The sequence below is a fragment of the Amblyraja radiata genome, chromosome 7 (assembly GCF_010909765.2).
Source record: "Amblyraja radiata isolate CabotCenter1 chromosome 7, sAmbRad1.1.pri, whole genome shotgun sequence".
In the NCBI taxonomy this organism is placed as follows: Eukaryota; Metazoa; Chordata; class Chondrichthyes; order Rajiformes; family Rajidae; genus Amblyraja; species Amblyraja radiata.
Window position 1 is genome coordinate 34,530,011 of NC_045962.1, and position 22,578 is coordinate 34,552,588.

The following is a 22,578-nucleotide window of genomic DNA, read 5'->3' on the forward strand; positions in this document are numbered from 1 at the left end:
CGGTCCTTCACAGAAAACATGCTTGCATCAATCTGTAGTGTGCATGGTTAAGCATATATGTTACCATGATCCAGGATTTATTGACACAGGTTGATCATACGCTGAATAATCCAACCACATTTTTGTTGGGAAGTGGAAAGAAATAATAGAAATTGCATTAATTGCAATGTGTAAAAAGAGTTGATACACTGTATTGTAACTTTGCTGCATGTCATTGTGGTATATATCATGTCTTGATTGGTCAATATGTTTAGTTTGTGACTTTATTTGAATCAGAAATAATATGTGAATGCTTCATTGAGCATAATTCCGACTGGTAACTACGCGCTTCATTCGAGCACATTATCGCACGCATCATGCAAGCCGTCTTAAATTGACCACCTAAACCGTCATTTGGCAACCTAAAAAGCTGCCTAAGTTGCCCGGCTGGCAACAGGGAAAAAAAGTTAAGTGAAAGTCCTGTCAATGGATACGACAACGATGCAAAGCAGCAGAATGTAGCAAGATTGTAGTGCACAAATGTATAATAACAGCTGTAGAACCTGTTTCCACTGTATCTATAAACTGAACTAAAATGGTGAATATTTTACATCCCAAGAACTGTAGAAGCCAGACTGAGTTCATTCTAAACAGAGAGCAACAGGTTTCTGGGTGTTAAGGGAGTGTGGACAGTGCAGGAAAATCTATACTTGATCTTGATGAATGGTAAAACAGACGGCCCTCTCATACCCATTTCCTGCTTAAATCGGGTTTTCACAGAAATCCTACATGGGACATGGGTCAACGTCAGCATGCTGAATGAAGCAAAAACATCTAGCATCGAAGCCTTCGTCATCAAGAACCCACTAAGATTGGTCGTTCGTGTTGTTCGGATGAAAGACGAGCGTCTACTAAAGCAAACCTTCTACTCCCAGCTTAAAGAACGTAAAAGAGGTGGACAAAAGAAGAGATTTAAAGACGCCTTAAAAGCCAGCATGATGACATTGTCAATTGGGAAACAATTGCTAAGGACAGGAAACTCTGGCGAACCATCATCCAAGAAGGGACAGCGACCTGCTAAGCCAAGAGATGCGCAGAATGAGAAGAAAAGAGAAGTAAACGGAAAGAGGCAGCAACAACCAAAGCCCGATCTGCCATCTGGAATTACCTGTCCTGAATGCCAAAGACCTTTCAAAGCCAGGATTGGACTCATAAGCCACCCGAGAGTCCATAAAAACAACAGAACGTAGACCATCATCCTCGACCTCGAGGGATAGCCACGACCTTAAATCAGGTTATCACGGAAATCCTACATAGAACATTATATAAATAAACTGAACACAAATGCAGAGTTTGCCGGGGAAAAAGTGATTTTAATGTGCATAGCATTATTGCCTTTGCAGTGAGGGAGGGAAGGGAGATACTACAATTTTTTTTTTTTTTAAATGAACCTCCCTAAACTTCTAGAAAATCTGTACCTTTTCTCTGTTAAACTAAAAAGGTGGTTCTCCAAACTTCTCGCAAGTTTCAAGCAACAATAATAATGAAACTGGAATATGGTCAGCTTACCATAATTTTCCCACATGTTGAAATCTTAAATAACAGATATAAATTGGCAGAACAAAGGAGGCAAAATTAAGTTTGTGACTTGACTCATAGGATTGTTAGTGTAAAACTATTTTTCTCTTTCCCCCCCCCCCAAACTTAAATCTGGGAGACAGCTTCATGCAAATGGAAAGAAAATCCGAAAGGATGGAATAAACAGCACAGATAAAATGTAGCTTTCCATGTTGATGTACTGAAGTTATGGGGAGATTTACTAACAAACAAAATGCCTTTCTTGATGTACAGCAATGTCTGTGAAATCCTTTCCTGCATGTTAGAAAGAGAAGCTTTCATTGCAACACTTGCTTTCAGTTTGAGGAATGAATTATTAGCCTACAACTACTTAATTTAAAGGAGTCTGAAGAAGGGTTTCGGCCCGAAACGTCGCCTATTTCCTTCGCTCCATAGATGCTGCTGCACCTGCTGAGTTTCTCCAGCAATTTTGTGTACCTTTAATTTAAAGGAGGTTTGTTCCTGTTCACTTCTCATCTGTCCTTGAAACTTGTGGCCAACGTCAAAACAAATCTGGCTATACCAAGTGTACTACGCACACTCTCCCTGCTAGGATGGGCAATTTGCATTCTGTGTTCAATCTGGAATTCATGATGGCAACCTTGAGATGAACAAATTAGAAACAAGGAACTGTAGATGCTGGTTTACAAAAAAAACCCCAACAAAGTGCTAGAGTAACTTAGCAGGTCGGGCTGTGTCTCTGGGGAACATGGACAGGTGACGTTCGGATTGGGACCCTTCTTCAGACTGGTCTAGTAATCTGAAGAAGGGTCCCGACTCAAAATGGCACCTATCCATGTTCTCCAGAGATGCTGCCTGATCCGCTGAGCAACTTCAGCACTTTGTGTCATTTGTTTGTGATGAATAAAGTTGGTTTACCATCCCTTTGCTTTGAGTGTCCATGAGACACATGCATCTCCAGTGAATGCAAGCAGAACACCTGTTCCTTTATCAGCTGGTATTGCTTTTGTCATGGGAATTTGACACCCATAGTAAGAGATGAAAGTTAGATAGTACAAGATGCTGGTAAGAAAGCAGATGACACAATCAGCACAAATGGATTAAACGTATAGTGTTAGAGATACAATCATGACCGTATGAATTTTAAGTTACTTTCACCCCTGCCTAGAGTGTACACACATCAATATTTGTTGTTGGCACCAAAAACTCCTTCAGCCAACAAAGGATTTGCACTACTGGGAAAGCCAGACAAGTTCAATAGTACCATTCAAGCGGACTACTTGGGTATGAACTTTGAACACACAAGCTGGGCAAATGCCTGCAAAACAGCAGTTCTTAAGCACAGGGTGGCCGTGAAGAGGGTGGTGAATCTGAGGAATTCATTGCCACAGACAGCTATGGAGGCCAAGTCAATGGATATTTTTAAGGCGGAGATTAAGGCAGTGATTAACCGATTCTTGATTAGCAAGGGTGTCAGGGGTTATGGGGCGAAGGCTGGAGAATGGGTTTGAGGGAAAGACAGATCAGTTACGATTGAATGACGGAGTAGACTTGATGGGTCGAATGGCCTAATTCATCTCCTAGAATTAATGAACATGGGTACAGGGAACATCCTGTCCAGATTGTGAAACCATTTAAATATCTTTCCAAATAAATTTACGTGGAGTTTATTTAGTTCTGTTGAATTATTTTTCCCCCCACATGTTTCTTTGAGACAATGGAAGCCATTCAGGGCTAGAATCTAAGACAGCTCAAACCAATTCCCCCACTTGTTTTCCTGTAGCTCATCCTTTCACACATGCCAATGTAGAATCACCTCAACAACTCCTCTCACCAGCCACCTACACCATGGGCAGTTTAAAAGTAGTTTACTAACCCAACAGCAAGTTGGACTTTGAGGTGTGGGAGGAAACTAGAATATCTGGGGAGAACTTTGTATAGACAGGCACCTGGATATGCATGACATGGAGGGATATGGATCACATACAGGCAGGGGATATAGTTTTACTTGTCATTAGTTTAGAGATACAGTAGGAAAATAGACCATTTTGCCCACCGAGTCCATGCTGACCACTATGTTATTCCACTTTCTCATCCATTCCCTGCACACTAGAGGCCAATTAATCTACAAACCCGTGCGACTTTGGGATATGGTAGGAAACCGGAAGAAACCCATGCGTTGATAGGGAGAACGTGCAAATTCCACACAGACAACACCCGAGGTCAGGATCGAACCCGGGTCTCTAGTGCTGTGAGGGGCCGAATGTGACTTGATGGGCCGAATGGCCTAATTCTGCTCCTATAACTTATTAACATGTTTCACGATCTACAAATGCGAGTTATTATCAATATTGTCCATGTAAGCCAAGTTCAATTCTTCCTCTAAATTTAAAGCATGATGCAATTAATTTAGTAGAACATTCTGCATATTAGTTAACTCAAAATTTGACATCTAATGTAAATATTACTTACCGCGATAAGGTTGCTCGCAAACATCGCTGTCAGAGCCGCTTTGCTTCCAAGCATCAGTTGCATCAATGTCTACTGTTGGGTTGCCATGTTCAACGGTCAGTTTATAGGATGAGGAACCATAAACTGTGTACTTTTTGCATCGCCACCATGTAAATATACCTCCTGCATCACATTCAAATACTTTTAATGGTTGTGCTTGGTTTAAAGTATCAAGACCAAGGCATTTTCTGTCGCCGATATTAAACAGCTGATGGCCAGACAGCCATTTCCATTGTTGAAACTGCTCTTGTTGATTGCAGGTGTCCATTGTAATTCCAGAGGCATTTACTTTGAGGCATTTTACACTGCCTTGGTGCTGGATAGCAAAGATGCCATTACCTAAGGGGTAAGAAGAATGGTGGAGAAATGAGAAACGAAAACACTGCTTAAACTGTTGATGGAATGTTTACAAATCAAATCTCAAGGTGAAGAGTCAAGTCAATACATTTTTATTGACAAATGTCCCGAAACAGAACAATGTAATTCTTACTTGCAGCAGCACAACAGATATGTAAGCATAGTACTCTGTAAAACCCATAATAAACAAAAAGTTCGGTATATTTATATAAAAAAACAAAAAACAAAATTCAAAACTGAAAGTTTAAACAGCAGAGTCAAAATAAAAACTGAACTCAACTCTTCAAATCACGCAGAAACCGCAATGAGTAGAACACTTGTTAGTGTCACTAATTTTCCATTAGTGGAAATGAATTCCATTACCTTAACAGAGATATTAGAACAAAGTATTTAATTGGGTCTAATGCAAGAACTGCTAAAATAAAACACAGAAATAAGAAGGGAAAAGACACAAAGTACTGAAGTAACTCAGTGGGCCAAGCAGCATATTTGGTGAACATGGGTAGGTGACATTTTAGGTTTGGACGGGTCTGACGAAGGACCCCAACCTGAAACGTCACATGCATTTTCTCTAGGGATGCTGCCTGACCTGCTGAATTACCCCCGTACCCGTGTCCTTTTTTTTTTTAAATGCAGAGGCAACACCAGTGACAGAGCTGTATTAGGTTCTTAAATGTAAGATAAAGAAATAGCAGTGCCTTTTCTTCCTCCAAATACCAAACTATTCTCACAAGATCTTATGACTTCACCAACGTACCACAATCAGGACTCAAGGCAATAAAAATGGTGACGATTACATTGAAACCATTGGAAAGTATGATTTGGAGCTTAAACCTAATTTTTATAGTTTAGAGGTACTGAGTGGAAACAGCCCTTTCGACCCATCGAGTCCACGCCGATCAAGGATCACTCCAACAACAATTGTTCGATCACACTAGGGAGAATTTACAGAAGCCAATTAACCTACAAACCTGGGCAGTGGCCAGGTATTTGGAATGCAGGAGGAAACCAGATCACCCAGAGAAAACCCATGCTGTCACAGGCAGAATGTATCAACTCCGCACAGACATCACTCAGAATCAGGATCGAACCCAGGTCTCTGGCACGGAGGCAGCAACTCTACCACTGTTTGAATGTGCTACCCTACCGGGATGTTGCACTTTCAACTTCTGCTTGTCAACTGTAGGGCACCAAAGTTGCACATTATTTGTACACACTGACTTTCCCATGGGGAAACCCGACCAGTGGTTACCAGCTATTAAATGTAAAGTCAAGAAGCACAAGAGAGTACAGTACATAACATTGTCCAGCACCAAAGGTTCCACCAGCTGCATAAGCAATTTAGATTATTATGACAGTCATAAAGTGGTCTGGAGTTAAGATATTACAGCCCCAGGTGTCCAAATTAGAGATTTAAAAGGAGAAACAGAGTTCAAACTGAGAAAAAGAATTGCACACGCTTTAAATCTGAAATAAAACCAAATGCTGGAAACAACTAAGAAGTTAGTCTGCATCTGCAGAGAGATAAACAATTAATTTCAGGTCAACCATTTGAATAGTTGTCAAGTCTGAAGAAGGGTCCCAACCCATATCACAATCTGTCCATTCTGTCCGCACTTGCTGCCTGATCCAGGGTCACTTCAGCACTTTGTGTATTAATAGTTTCCAGCACCTGCAATTCTTTGCATCTCCAGTTGTTAATTGTAAATACTTTCAGTCTGAAATCAAACAGAATGCCTCCCAACAACATCTATGGACAGAGAATGTAAATTAACATTTTTGGATTGACCAAATGATTGTAGATTGTTAATTATAGATGATCTGAAATAACATAATATTGGAAAGACCCTACAGGTTAGGGCAGCATGTGGAGAGAGGATTAACATTTTAGGTGTACAACTGAGTTTGTTAATTGTAAATGATTTAAATCTGAAATAACAGAAGGCTGTACACATCCAACAGATAGACAGATTATTTTAACCTCAAATTTTAAGTTCTTCACCAAGTGAACTTTCAGATAAGACATAGTAAGAGGCACAACCTTCAGTTAAGAGGTTGTCAGAGGCACAACCTTCAGTTAAGAGGTAGTCAGAGGCACAACCTCCAGTTAAGAGGTCGTTGGACATATAACCTCAAGTTGTAGCAGTTAGAATGCCAACCTTCAGGTAAGAGTGAAGGTTGGGAATCTCAACCTTCAGATAGTTACAGGCACAACCATCAGTTAAGAGGTAGTTAGTAGCAAAACCACTAAAGAAGCAGTCGGAGGTACACTCTTCAGTTAAGAGGCAGTTGGAGGCGAACCCTTCAGTTAAGAAGCAGTTAGGGGGGCATGAACAAGTTAAGAGGTAGTCACTGGCGCAACCTTCGGTTAAGAGGTAGAGACACAAGCTGAGATGAAAGCCTAGCATCTTAGAAATCACCAGAGGCAAGCGGGCGATTCTCTCCTCGTCTACGCTGTGATATTGTTGTAATCGTACCGCGGTCCGTCCCCCGTCGCTTGAAAACAACTGTTTATAACTGTGTGCACATTATGAACGCAGCTTGTAAAACCTGTTAACGCATCAACCGTGATGTCGATTAAAAAACAAGATCTATTCTGTTATTAAAAAATACCACAGAACATATTTTTACTGTGGATAACTTGAACCGCACCTGGAGTCTGTGAAGCCGTTACTGCGCAACGCCCGAGGAAGATGAGAGCCAAGTGGATGTACGAGTGTCCGGCGGAACGGCCGCTCTTCATGGCTCCCTGCGCTGCAACCACAGCGCGACTAAACTGCCGCACGTAACGCACCGCACCGCACCTCCTTACCGCGCCGCCACCGGCGAGTCCTCCCGCGCCGGCCACGCCCACCTCACCACGCCCACAGGCCCCGCCCCCGCGCCGGTCCACGCCCTTCCACGCCGGTCCACGCCCTTCCACGCCGGGCCCCGCCCCGCCCCTCCTCACCAAGCCCCGCCTCACTGAGTTCCTCCAGCACCTTGTGTCCTTTTTTTAATCGAGGATCTGCGGTTCCCTGTTTCTACCTTCCTCCACAGATGCTGCCTGACCCCCTGACTTACTCTTGGACTTGTGGCATTTCTTTCTCCACATATGCTGCCTGACCCACTGAGTTGCTCCAGCACTTTGTGTCTGTTCTTTCTCTACAGATGCTGACCGACCCACTGAATTGCTCCAGCACTTTGTGTCTGGTCCATCTCCATAGATGCTGCTCAACTCAGTGAGTTATTCCAGCACTTTGTGTTCTTTTATGTAAACCAGCATCTGCAGTTCCTTGTTTCTACCTTTCTTCACAGATGCTGCCCAATCCACAGTTACTCCACCACAGATGGTGCCTGACCCACTGAGCACTTAGTCTCCTTTTTTTTGTAAGCCAGCATCTGCTGGTCCTTTTTGTACCTTTCTCTACAGATACAGCTTGAACCATTGAGCTACTCCAGCACTTGGCGTCAATTCTTTCTCCAAAGATGTAGCCATTGGTATTCCAACAATTTGTGCCTTCTATGTTTTGGTTCAGGAACCATGGGGTTCAAAAGCAAGAACACCATGAAGAATCTTCATGGAACATTGGTGTGGCCACAACTGGACTAATTTGTCTAGTTTGGTGTCCACTCAGTCTGAAGAAGGGATCCAACCCGAAACGTCAACCATCCCTTTTCATCAGGGATACTGCCTACCTCGCCGAGTTATTCCAGCACTTTGTGTCTCTCCTTGGTATAAACCAGCCTCTGCAATTCTTTGTTTCTACATCATCTGTTCATTCCCTTCACAGATGCTGCCTGACCTGTTGAGTTCCTCCAGTATTTTGTTTTTTGCTCAATGCTCAAATTAATATAATATTGTATTTATTAGAAGATTAAGATCAGTGAGGGAATATCCACGATTACATTGAGAGTAGAATATGACAACCTGCTTGAAATCGATCCCATACCACTTAAGCATGTGGATGTAGGATGACCTGGTTTGAATCAAGCAGTTTAGTTTAGAGATACAGCATGGAAACTGCCTTTCAAACAACCAAATCTGTGTTGACCATTGATCACCTGTACACTAGTTCTATATTGTCCCACTTTCGCAACCTACACACCAGGGACAATTTACAGAGCCCAAGTTGGTTGTCTCTTTTTATTGAGCTCTGTCTCTGGAAAAGGATGAAGTAACTGGTCTCATGGCTTCCCTTTGCTGTGGTCAGCTGGCAGATGCGTGAGGGCATAAGAATGCGAAAGGCTTTAGGTAACTGTGCGGTTCTCTGTGCGACCTTCCCCCACTGATTCGGAGCATGATGACTACAGGGAATATATAATTACACATCTTGTTTTGCAATTGCTGAACCAAACAAAGCACAAGGTTCCTGTAAATGATGCAATTAGAGTCAAATGATGCCACAAAATAACCAAATCCTGTCAAAAGACAATGGCTGCAAAAGCTTTTTCAATCTATCGACTCATTTATCTGATTTGAGCAACGGTGGAAGACATCAACAACATCACCTGGTCAGGCCGACCCCTACTACTCTAACCCAGTGCCACTGCCAAGTTGAGACTTAAACGTGATGACTGTTGTGTACTGTCTTGGTGTAATGTACTATACTTAAGGGACTGTCCCAATTTGCTATTTTTTCGGCGACTTTGAGTGTCAGTGACTGACGCCCATAAAACCGTCAAATTGTACGACATACACGCTGACGTATGCTGTCCTGTGGGTGACGCCCGGTTAGGGTTAGGGTTAGGACTACGGTTAGGGCTAGGTTTAGGGTTAGGGTTAGGGTTAGGGTTAGGGTTAGGGACCACAGATGGGCTGTAAAATATTCTTCCTTCAATGCATGGATTTTAAACATTAATATATTAAAATTAATATAGTAAAATCAATTCTGCAAATGTTCGTTCAGTTTTACTTACAGATGTATTGGTCCGCTTCCAGATCCAATCACCGTCTCTAACTTTTCACAGGGATGGATTCAGTGAGTGTAGACTGAACTCCCTGTCCCCTCCACCCCCTTCTTCCAGCCCCATCCCTCCTTCTCCACCCCCCCATACCCTTCTCCCCTCCCCCCTTCCTCCCCCTTCTTCCATCCCCCCCTATTCTTCCCTTCTCCCCGCTCAACTCTGCTCCCCCTTCTCCACTCCCTCCCTCCCCTCATATCTCCTTCTCCCCCTCTCTTCGCATTCTCCAACCCAACCCCCCACTTTCCTAGATGCCCAGCCTGGGACCAGCGATCCCCCGCACACTATCCCACACACGCTAGGGAAAATTTATACAAACCTGTGCGCCTTTGGAGTGCGGGAGCAAACCCTAACCCGAACCCTAACCCTGACCCTAGCCTTAACCCCAACCCTAACCCTAACCCTAGCCCTAGCCTAACCCTAACCCTAACCCTAGCCCTAACCCTAATCGTAGCCCTAACCCTAGTCCTAACCCTAACTCTAAGTTGATAGACGTGGTATAAGTATAAATTGTCCCTAGCGTGTGTGGGATAGTGTGTGGAAAATCGCTGGTCGGTGCGGACTTGGTGAGCCGAAGTGCACTGTATCTCTGAACTAAATGTGACATTGTAGAATGGTTACGGCACAGAAAGAGGCCATTTGGTCCGTCGCGTCCATCTAAGCGTTCTGTTCAGTCCAAAAGCAAAACGTTGCAGACACTGGACTAAATTCAAGTGAATTTAGTCACACACTGAATCCATCCCTGTGAAAAGTTAGAAGCGGTGATTGGATCTGGAAGTGGACCAAAACATCTGTAAATAAAACTGAACGACTCAGACATCTTTTCAATTGGACAATTGATTTTATTGTATGTTATTGTGTGACAGGGCGCACAACATGATGAGACACCCAGATGTCGCCCCTGGATTTTGAACATTCCAAAATCCAGGGGCGACAGGGAGACACCGCGCGTCACTACATGTGTCACTACGCGTCACGACCTGACCACGACGCAACAACCTCTTTTCAGGCTGTTGCCAAAAATGTCGCCCAAGTGGGACAGGCCCTTTACACCTTTAGACTTTGAGAAACAATGCGAAAACAAGCCTTTCGGCCCAACAAGTCCGCGGCAACAAGCAATCACATCAGCACTATTCTACACACTTGGGACAATTTACAAAATAACTGAAGCCAATGAACATACAAACCTGTAAGGTACACAAAATTGCTGGGGAAACTCAGCGGGTGCAGCAGCATCTATGGAGCGAAGGAAATAGGCGACGTTTCGGGCCGAAACCCTTCTTCCTGTACGTCTTTGGAGTGTGGGAGGAAACCGGAGCCCTCGGAAAAAACCCCACACGGTCACAGGGAGAACGTACAAATTTAATACGGATAGCACCCTTAGTCAGGATCGAACCCGAGTCTCTGGTGCTGTAGGGCAGCAATACTACCGCTGCGCTACTATGCCACACTCTTGTACATTGTGCCTATGTACTGATTAGTAAGATTTTTACTGAACTGTATGCAAAAAAAGAATTTTAATGTACTTAGGTGCATGTGACAATAAAGTACCATTGAACTCAATCACGAATGCATTACAACCATTGAACTATTCAAAAAAGGCAACATTGCTGATTCTCTCATTAGATCATCTTCTCTGTTTTTTCGGCCAACATTACATAACATATCCTTTATCAGATTTGTTGGTGTCTGGTGATCGTCCTTTTTAAGATCCAAGCCACCCTCTTCCTCTTGCTTCACGTGTTCCAATATGAAAATCAAATCAATCAGCATTTTCATTTATTTAAAAAAAATCCTGTCTTAAGTCATGTGCCTAAACACGAGGAACTGGAGATGCTGGGCTCTTCAGTAAAGCACACAAAGTGCTGGAGTAACTGAGTGGGTCAGGCAGCATCTGTGGAGAACATGGATAGGTGATGTTTTGGGTTGGGACCCTTCTTCATTTAAAATGTAATGCTGTTTAGTTTAGTGTAGAGTTTAGTTTAGTTTAGAAATGCAGCATGGAAACAGGCCCATCGAGTCCACGCTGACCATCGATCACCCGTTTGCACTAGTTCTATGTTTTCTCACCTTCTTATCCACCCTCTACCCACTAGGAACAATTTACAGAGAGCATTTAATCTACAAACCCACACATCTGCGGGATGTGGGAGGAAACCAGAGCTCCTGGAGGAAACCCATGCGGTCAGAGGGAGAATGTGCAAACAACAAAACAGACAGCACCCGAGGTCAGGATCGAACCCTGGTTTCTGGTGCTGTGAAGCCTGTGATGCAGTAGCTCCACCAGCTACACACTTGAGACACAAGGAATTGCAGATGCTGGAATCTTGAGAAAAACACATGAAATGCTGGAGTAACTAATCGAGTCAGGCAGCATCTCTGGGGAACATGAACGGTAACGTTTTGAGTCTGGACACTTTTTCATTTAAAATTGTATTTTAAATACATATACTAATGATACAGAGATGGGGAAGCAGAGGGAAGTGGTTTTGCATGGGGACCAGTATTTTGATCACTGTGGCTTAAATTCATGATGTGAACTCAAGATTTGCAGATTTCTCAACAAGACCAAAGTTGAGAGTACAGTTAATACAAAGCAATGATGCGATAGAATGCAAGAATTTAAAGCATTAGCAAGCTTGTAAAATAGCCACATCATTGTCAAATGAATGTTAGCTTTTAAGTGTGAGGTTGCAGATGGGATAAGAGGAACACAATGATCTTATGGTATAAATACACAGGGGTAGTAGTGCACTGTTTAATAAATGTATAAAGGTCATGTATAAATGCCGAACCAGGGTCCCTGTCACTATGAGGCAGCAGCTGTGCCAGCTGCGCCAATGTGCCAAGCACACAGAGCTTCCTTAGAAGGCTCGACATGTCCCCAACTCTCATTAACTTGTACAGATGCGGTGTAGAAAGCATTTTATCGGGATGCATTACATCATGGTTTGGGAACAGCTCCATCCATGACAGCAAGAAATTGCAGAGAGTTGTGGACGCAGTCCAGACAATCACACTAACCAACCTCCCTTCCACCAGCATAATCAAGGACGAGTCTCAACCTAGTCACTCTCTCTTCTCCCCTCTCCCATCAGGCAAGAGGTACAGAAGTGAGAAAACACACTCCTCCAGATTCAGAGACATCCTTCCCAACTATTATCAGGCAATTGAACCATCCTATCAGAGAAGAAATAGAGTGTGGTCCTGAGCTACTACAACTTACTGGACTTTATCTTGCACTAAACGACAATGGACAATAGGCTGGGGGGTGGGGGGCAAAGGACAATGGGGAACCTGCATGGGGGATCTATTGTGGGGAGGGGACAAAAGGGGGAGCCGACGTGCTTTGTAACTTTGTCAGCGCCGTAGGTGGCACATTGTGTATGCAAGCAAAGAAATTCACTGTGCCTAGTCACATGTGATATTAAAGTATTCCTATTCCTTTATCATCTAACTATCTGTGGCAAATAACAGTTGGTCTTGGCATCATGTTTGGCACAGACATTGTGGGCTGAAGGGGCTGTGCTGTACTGTTCTATGTTCCATGTTCTAATGGATGTATGCTTAATTAAGCAAGTAATTAATTTGTTTCAGTGATATTAATTTCAGGGAAATTGGTATTTAAAGCACTTGAAAAATTCCACTGCTGTCAAATTCCCATCCCTTGCACTGCAATAAAGTAAGAATTTCATTGTTCAATTGCAAGTGCAAATGACAATTAAACACTCTTGACTCCTGATTGTTGCAGCTGCATTCTATCATTTCTTTCAGATGCAGGCTGTAGCTTATCAAATTTTGTCATTTATGCCTCACATTACTCTTCAAAATAGCACTAATGACCAATGTTTGTCCCCGTGTTATGAGTGGTCAGTCAAGTTCCGAACATTTCTTGGGCAGAGAACTTACAGTACAATCAATTATATATGTCACGTTTGAAAATCATTTAGAATGGTACAGCCTAGGAACAGGCTCTTTGGCCCACAATGTCCCTTCCCAACATGATGTTAAGTTAAACTAATCTCCTCAGCCTGCATATGATCCATATCCCTCAATTTCCTGCATACCCATGCGCCTATCCAAAAGCTTCTTAAATGCCATTCTGGTACCTGCCTCCACAACCACCCCTGGCAGCATGTTCCAGGCACCCACCACTTTTTGTGTAAAATAAATTACCCTACACATTTACACTTTCCCCCAATCATCTTAAAGCTGTCCTCTAGTCCTTGACATTTCCACTTGGGAAAATGGTTCTGACTGCCTAATCTATCTATGCCTTTCATAATTTTATTTACTTCGATTAGGTCTCTCCTCAACCTCTGACACTCCAGAGAAAATCAGGTCTCCTCTCAGCCTCTGATATTCCAGAGAAAATCAGGTCTTCCCTCAACCTCTGATGCTCCAGAGAAAATCAGGAGTTTGGAAGGATGAGGGGGCGACTTCATTTAAACTTACCGAATAGTGAAAGGCTAGGATAGAGTGGATGTGCAGAGGATGTTTCCACTAGTAGGAGAGTCTAGGAGCAGCAGGCACAGCCACAGAATAAAAGGATGTGCCTTTTGGAAGGGAGATGAGGAGGAATTTCTTCAGTCAAAGGGTAATGAATCTGATGAATTCATTGCCACAGGGCTGTGACGGCCATCGGTGGGTATTTTTAAGTGGAAATTGACATATTCTTGATGAGTAAGGTGGTCAAACGTTACAGGGAGAAGGTACACAAAATTGCTGGGGAAACTCAGCGGGTGCAGCAGCATCTATGGAGCGAAGGAAATAGGCGACGTTTCGGGCCGAAACCCTTCTTCAGACGTCAAACGTTACAGGGAGAAGGCAGGGTAATGGGGTTGTGATGGAAGGATCGATCAGCAATTGAATAGTGGAATAGACTCAATGGGCTGAATGGCCTAATTCTAACCTCATGACGTTTCCCCATATCCTCAGACACTCCAAAAAAAATCAGATCTCCCCTCAGCTTCCGATGCTTCAGAGTAAAACATGAACGTGTTCAAACCCCCATTCCTGACCTCAAATCTTTCTCGTCTTTCGTCAATACAGCAGAATTTTGTTCACAAAACTTAATCACCCCTTTAAAATCTGCACTAATAAAATGTTGTCAAACATTTCATATAGATTTTCTCCTGTGACTGAGAGGGTGGAATAGATGTCAGCTGATTACTTACTTCTGACTGGGCTGCAAGTTGATTAAATATTGAAGAAGGATATTAATAGTCGTGCACATACAATAAGGAACAATCCTGGCGTCCTGGTGCCATCGCAACAACCTAGAGCTCAATGCCCTTAAGACAGTGGAATTGATTGTAGACTTTAGGAGAGCTTCCCCTCCCCTCACCCCACTCACCATCAACAACACCACAGTCACATCCGTGGAGTCTTTTAAGTTCCTGGGAACCATCATCTCCAAGGACCTTAAGTGGGGGGCTACCATCGACCACAGTCAAAAAGGCACAACAGAGGATGTACTTCCTACGGCAGCTGAGGAAGCACAATCTGCCACAGGCAATGATGGTCCAATTCTACACGGCCATCGTAGAGTATGTTCTCACCTTCTCCATCATGGTCTGGTTTGGCTCAGCCACAAAGCACGACACCTGGAGGCTGCAGCACATCATAGAAACATAGAAAATAGGTGCAGGAGGAGGCCGTTCGGCCCTTTGAGCCAGCACCGCCATTCATTGTGATCATGGCCGATCGTCCCCAATAAATAACCGTGCCTGCCTTCTCCCCATATCCCTTGATTCCACTAGCCCCTAATCGTCCGATCAGCTGAGAAGGTTATTGGCTGCAACCTTCCCTCCATTGATGAACTGTACACTGCAAAGGCCAGGAAGCGAGCGGGCAAGATCATCTCTGACCCCTCTCATCCTGGCCACAAACTCTTTGTGGCCAGATTGAATCACTTCCCTCTGGAAGGCGACTCCGGACTGTCAAAGCTGCCACAGCCAGACATAAAAATAGTTTTTATCCACGAGTAGTTGCTCTACTCAACAGCCAAAAATCTGTAGCCTCCCTTTGACCTGGTATTTTGTTGGTTCACATGCTTGCTCAATGGTGTTTTATCATTAATGTTTTATTATTATTAATGTTTAGTGTTTTCTTAGTCATTCATAACTGTCACTGTATGTCATTTTGTTAATTATGGGCGGAGCACCAAGGCAAATTCCTTGTATGTGAATACTTGGCCAATAAACTTACTTACTTATTTACAGATAAAAGGGCAGAAGATTCAATTCTCTGTTTCGGAGGAGGCAAATTTACTGTAAATCTTTTTTTTTTTTTCAGAACTATGCATATTTTATTTTTTTAAGTAAGTTTTCTAAATACCGGCCATTTTCTGGTAACAAAAGACAAATATCCTGCAAAAATCTGAAGAAGGGTTCCAACCCGAAACGTCACCTATTCTTCTTGTTCAGAAATGCTGCCTGACCTGCTGAGTCACTCCACCATTTTGTGTCTATCTTCAGAATAAACCTGAAGATAGCAATACTGTAAATCTGAAACAAGAATAGATTTTAACCCGAGTTTCAGTTTCATTTCTGATTGAGCAGTGCACTTAAATCCGATGAGATGCCAGTTCAAATTCAATGCTATCTTTTTTTTATTCATAACCGAAACTAAGCACAAAACTATTGCAACACAAACTTGGCGAGATCGGCTGCACATTTAACTATGTTAATTGGAGAGACAAGGAACTGCAGGTGCTTGAATCTTGAGCAAAACACAAAGACTCACCTTCCACCGACACAGTGTTTTTCTGGATCGCATGGTTTTAGATTCTCCTCTTTCCCTCCAATGAAAAAAAAACACCATTAAAGTACTGGACTACCTGTACTTGAAGGTGTTCTGTGCTGACCTTGTTAAACTTGTCAAACTTATTTCCACCACCTTTTTAAATGCACCTCATTAATATATCAAACAAAGTGCTGGAGCAACTCGGATAGGTCAGGCAGCATATTTAAAACATTTTTTTTAAATTTCAAAATAGACTTTATTCAAGTAATAAAATATACAATGCATGAACAGTGTAAAAAAATTAATCCAACATTTTCGGAGGCTATACAAACATTCAATACTGTTTCCATTGCTCAAATTTCACAAATTTCTCCCCACCCTTGCCACCCATGTGGCCCACTAGCGTGGAATCCTTTCCCTTATTTTGAGGGGCGTCTCCACCACACCCTGCCCCCCATGTCCAGCAGCGGAAGGACCTTAGACTGTGGTCCTCCCTCACTGTGCCTTGGCATTGACTGCACCAAGCTTCAGTGCGTCCCTCAGCACGTACTCCTGCAGTCTGCAGCGGGCAAGTCGGCAACATTCCCCGACACACATCCTGCTCTGCTGGGAGGTCATCAAAGCTCGGGCAGACCAAAGAGCGTCTTTCACCGAGTTCATGGGCCCCAAGAAGAAACACCTGGACTATTTGATTCAGTGTACGAATGAAATGAATCCAGCAGCACTTGATATCAGTCTCTGAATCAGTCTCAGGTCAAGAAGGCTCACCAGCGTCTCTTCTTCCTGAGGAGACTGAAGAAGGTCCATCTGTCTCCTCAGATTCTGGTGAACTTCTACCACTAGACAATCGAGAGCATCCTTACCAACTGTATCACAGTATGGTATGGCAACTGCTCTGTCTCCGACCAGAAAGCACTGCAGAGGGTGGTGAAAATTGCCCAACGCATCACCGGTTCCTCGCTCCCCTCCATTGAGTCTGCCCAAAACAAGCGTTGTCTGCGAAGGGCGCTCAGCATCGACAAGGACTGCTCTCACCCCAACCATGGACTGTTTACCCTCCTACCATCCGGGAGGCGCTACAGGTCTCTCCGTTACCAGACCAGAAGGTCCAGGAACAGCTTCTTCCCTGCGGCTGTCACACACCTCAACAATGTACCTCGGTGACTGCCAATCACCCCCCCCCGGACACTCCTCCCACAGGAAAAACACTATGACTGTATGCATGTAAATAGATTTATTTATTGAAATCATATTCTATGTCGCTCTTCCAGGGAGATGCTAACTGCATTTCGTTGTCTCTGTACTGTACACTGACAATGACAATTAAAGTTGAATCTGAATCTGAATCTGAATGCGTCCATGGGAACAGACCGTAAATCACGGAGTCCGTGACGGAGCTGTTTGGAATAAATCGTGACAGGGACCCTTGCGAACCTCTCCAGACTTTCTTTGCAAAACTAAACTCTGCAAAGAGGTGGACAACCGTCTCCTCTCCATAGCAGCTGTCGCGAGGGCAGCATGCGCTGATAGTGAGGTTCCGATGGTGCAGGAAGGATCTGACTGGGAAGGTTCCCCTCACCGCCAGGTCTTGGTGTTTGTTGGTGAGTTCATGCGATGAGGCATTTTGCCACACAAGCTGGGCAGTCTGCTCTGGGAACCACGCCACCGGATCCATGGATTCATTTCCCTGCAGTGCCTGCAGGACGTTCCATGCTGATCACTGCCCGATGGACTTGTGGTCAAAGGTGTTGGTCCTGAAGAACCTTTCCACAAACTACAGATGGTGCGGCAATGTCCAGCTGATTGGCACATTACATGGTATCTGCGCCTGGCCCATCCTTCGCAACACCGAGGACAGGTAGAACCTCAGCAGGTAGTGACATGGTGCACGTGCCTTGGCTCTACACTCCGCCTGATGCAGCCACACACGAAGGTGGCCATCAGGGTGAGGGCGACGTTGGGCACGCATTTACCCCCATTGTCTGCAGACTTGTGCATTGTGGCCCGTCGTACCCGGTCTATCCTCGACCCCCAGATGAACTGAAAGACGACCCAGGTGATCCCTGTGGCGTAGGAGGGAGGGACAGGCCACACTTGCTCCAAGTACAGCAGCCCCGAGAGCACCTCACACCTGATGACCCGTTATAGAGAGGGAGCGCTGCTTCCACATGTCCAGTTTCTTCCCCACCTTGGCTATCCGCTCCAGCCAGTTCTTGTCACATGCCTTCGCCCCCCCGAACCAGATCCTCAGCACCTTCAAGAAGTCAGGCTTGATGGTGAAGGGGACGGAAGATCGGTCGGGCCAGTTGCGAAAGAGCACGGCCTCGCTCTTCCTGTGGTTCACTGGCTCCCGTGGCCGATTCAAACTGGTCGCAGACGCTAATCAATCTGCCATCCGACCCTGGATCCGAGCAGAAGACGGCGACATCTTCCATGTACAGAGAGGTTTTGACCTGAGTGCACCCATTGCCTGGCAATGTGACTCCTCTTATGGTTCTGTCCTTCCTGATGGACAGCAAAAGTTTCAATACTACAGACGAACAAGACAGCGGAGAGAGGGCAACCCTGCCTAAATTCAGACCTGACGGGAAGCTGTCTGATTCCCACCCATTGATTTGGACTGCACTATAGATATTGGTGTAGAGCAGTTGGATCCAAATCCTGATTCCCTCCCCAAAGCCCATTTTGGATAGCACGTCCCTCATGTACGTGTCGAAGGCCTTCTCCTGGTCCAAGCTGACTAGGCAGGCATCCACCCGTCTGTCCTGCACGGAGGCAATGGTATCTCTCAGCAGCACCAGGCTGTCTGAGATTTTCCTGCCAGGCACATCACAGGTTTGGGATCACCCGTCCCAGAGCAGACTTGACCAGGTTGGCGATGGCCTTAGACAGGATCTTGTCATCAACATTCAACAATGTGATGGGTCTCCAATTCCTTATGTCATTCATCTCCCCCTTCTGCTTGTTGATTTGGGTGATGCTGCCCTTCCTCATAGTCTGACTTGCTGCCGGCTAGAACCATGTCGTTGTACAATTCCAGCAGGTCCGGGCCCACCCAGTCCCACAGAGCCGAATACAACGCAGCCGGTAAGCCATCGCTTCCGGGAGTTTGAGAGAATGGGCAGACAACCTTTCGGGGTCTGCTTGACCCAAATAATCCTCTGTTCATTTCCCTCTAGTTGCTCACCTATGCAGGCAAGGGTTAATTCTGCTTGCTGATCCTACTGTTTCTCAGAAGTTTTAAATCAATCAAGTTTAAAATGCAACTTAGTGACATTGGCTATTGTGTCACTGTCACTGTGGTTTCTATTGCTTAATGTATTTAAATGTTCAAAGCAGACTTTGTTGAAACAAACAGTACACGTCTGTTCAGATTTCTATACAACATTACTTGCGTTCTTATCATTCTGCAGACAACACGAGAGCCTGTAGTAAGGCCCTGAGCAAAAACATCACCTATCCATGTTCTCCAGAGATGCAGCCTGACCCGCTGAGTTACTCCAGCACTTTGTGTCTTTTTTTAGCAAACCAGTATCGGCAGTTCCTTGTGTCCACAAGTAAGTATTTTAATTTTCATTAAGACATGAGCCTTTAGCGAGCAAAAGATCATTAAGAACATCCTCTGCTATGTGATAATTACAATTGTAATACATGTGAATATAATCAATCTGAAACAATAGTTCTCTACAATAAATTTAAACTGCTGACCCATTATCCTTCCCTTTTATACATAAGTATGGTTAGGTATTTTTGACCTCTCCATTTATCATACTTCTTTTTTATTTTCTTATTTGCAGAGACAATCTGTTTAATATTTCCACCAAACTTTGTGCATTTCTGGTTATTCAGAACTAGGAAGGATGTCATTTCCCATCCAACCTTGTCCTTGTGAAGGTGCTAATGATCAGTCTTTCCGAACCACTGCAGTCCTTCTGCTGAATCTACACCTAAGGCTCGGAGATTTAAACCAAGTGATGAGGAAGTGTGTTTTGGCACCATCTCTGATCATTGTCTTCGTCTTCTGCATGCTGGAATGGACTGCTTCAATTGCTGAGAAGGTGCAGGTGGAATTGAATATTATGGAATCATTGGCAAACATCCCCACTTCTGAACTTTTGATAAAAGAAAGGCAAATGATTGATTGTAGAATACTTCAGTCTGAAGAAAGTTCCCAACCTGAAACGTCACCTATCCATGTTCTCCAGAGATGCTGCCTTACCCGCTGAGTTACTCAAGCACCCTGTGTCTTTAATTGATTTTTTTTTTTTTTTTTAATACATTTTTATTAGAGGCATCTGCATATCATAATCCAAACCAGTACAGACTTTGTTTAACGGTTACATATTAAATATCCAGGTTTCCAGGGACCCAGTTACCAAAGTAGCTGGGATCCTCCTTTATCGGTTATCTATTAACATTGCCTCTAATTATTTATTTATATTTATAGATAGGAAAAATAAAGAAAGAAAGATTTTGATTGAATTAATTGAAAGATACATTGTGGAAACAACCCTCTTGGCCCACTGAGTCCACACTGACCACCGGTCTCCCGTTCACACTTGTCCTACATTATCCCACTTTCTCATCCAATCCCTACACGCTAGGGGCAATTTTACAAAGGCCAATTAACTTACAAACATGCATGACTTTGGGATGTGGGAGGAAACTGAAGCACCCGAAGGGAACTCCGCAGTCACAGAAAGAATGTGCAAACTGCACATAGACAGCACCTGAGGTCAGGATCAAACCTGGTTCTCTGGCGCTGTGAGGCAACAGCTCTACCGCTGCACCACTGTGCTGCAACAGTTGAAGGTGACTGGGCCTACGGCGCTGTCCGAGGGATCTCCTGGGGCTTAAACAACCAAAGCATTCCTTTTGTGCAAATTTTGATTCCAACCATGGGGTATATTTCCCTTGATACCTCTTAGCTTCGGTCTTAACAGTGTTCCTCAATGTTACTCTCAGTCAGAGTTGTCTGGTCATCAAAGTTAGTCACTCTCACCTTTTACTGGATACAAAGCAAATCCCTAGCAATACTAGAAAAGCATTTTAAATATTTGATACTATATTTGATGATCCTATAACAGCATTTAAAAGACACTTGGACAGTACGTGGATATGAAAGGTTTAGAGGGACATGGAGCATGTAAACAGGCCCTTCGATCCAACTTGCCCGCGCTGACCAACATGCCTCATCTACACTTGACCCACCTTCCTGCATTTGACCAATACCCTCTAAACCTATCCTATCCATGTACCTGTCTAAATGTTTCTTAAACGTTGCAATATTACCTCCCTTAGCTACCTCTTCTGGCAGCTCATTCCATACACTCACCACCCTTTGTATGAAAAGGTTATGCCTCAGGTTCCTATTAAATCTTTCCCCCCCTCATCTTATACCAATGTCCTCTGGTTCTCGATTCCCCTAATCTGGTCAAGAGACTATGCGCATTTACGCAATCTATTCCTCTCATTATTTTGTACATCGCTATAAGATCACCCCTCATCCACCTGTGTTCCAAGGAATAAAGTCCCAACCTGCTCAACCTCTCCCTATAGCTCAGGCCCTCGTGCCCTGAGTAGGAAGGAACTGCAGATGCTGGTTTACATCGGAGATAGATACAAAATGCTGGAGTAACTTAGTGGGTCAGGTAGCATCTCTAGAGAAAAAGAATAGGTAACATTTTGGATTGGAACCCTCCTTCAGACTCAAGTCCTCATGAGCCAAACGTGACTGGCTTAAATCAGGCGCCTTGGTCGGCATGGACGAGTTGGGCCTGTTTCAATGCTGCACCACTCTACTGCTCTTTGGCAATATGAAAGAAAAACCCACTGCTACGTCAAAAATAAAAGAAAATCCCAAATGCTAGAAATTTGAATTAAAAATGGTGGAAACAAAGAAAGAAGAAACAAATTTAATGTTTCATCAGAACCTGAAATACCTGGGAGTCAGAAACAGATGCTGCCTGACCTGCTGAGTATTTCTAGAATTTTCTGTTTTATTCCATCTTGAACAGAAAGATGAAATTATTACCAATATAGACTAATCTTAAAAAATAGGAGTTTGTATGTTCATCCCCTGACTTGCATGTGTTTTCTCCGGGAGCTCAGGATTCCTCCCACACTCCAAAGTGTTTGCAGGTTTGCAGGCTTTGGTAAAATTGTAGATTGTTCCCAGTGTGTAGGATAGTGTTAGTGTACGGGGGCCTCAGAGCCTGTTTCCGCGTTGCATCTCTAAAGTCTCTTGCAATGGCCGGGAAATCAAAGGGATAAGCATTCGTTCTGAGTAATTTAGTTTCTTCGTTTATTCTTTTTGATTCGTGACCTCTTGCGGATCACGATGAATTAACCAACAGGCATGAATGCTGCTGCTTCCATCATGTGATAAACAATAAATGCTTCAATGATTTGTGGGGCTTTCCACCTTAAATTGACAACAGAAGCGAAGCACTTATAAAATTG

At 43.9% G+C, this 22,578-nt stretch overlaps 1 protein-coding gene and 1 long non-coding RNA gene across 3 annotated transcripts in view; one reads left to right on the plus strand and one right to left on the minus strand.

The window, feature by feature from the left end:
• Positions 1 to 7,270, minus strand: part of ly75 (lymphocyte antigen 75) — a 128,752-nt gene extending 121,482 nt beyond the window's left edge. For both annotated transcript variants that reach the window (XM_033024132.1, XM_033024133.1), the window contains exons 1-2: positions 7,078 to 7,270; positions 4,030 to 4,407 (exon numbers count right to left, since the gene is read on the minus strand). In XM_033024132.1, coding sequence (XP_032880023.1) covers positions 4,030 to 4,407; positions 7,078 to 7,168 — 469 coding nt within the window. In that variant the 5' untranslated portion in view covers positions 7,169 to 7,270. The remainder of the gene's footprint in view (positions 1 to 4,029; positions 4,408 to 7,077) is intronic.
• Positions 7,083 to 16,831, plus strand: LOC116975263. The gene is made up of 3 exons (XR_004412579.1): positions 7,083 to 7,094; positions 11,586 to 11,597; positions 16,772 to 16,831. It is a non-coding gene; the product is annotated as an uncharacterized LOC116975263 (long non-coding RNA).
• The last annotated feature ends 5,747 nt before the right edge of the window (positions 16,832 to 22,578 follow it).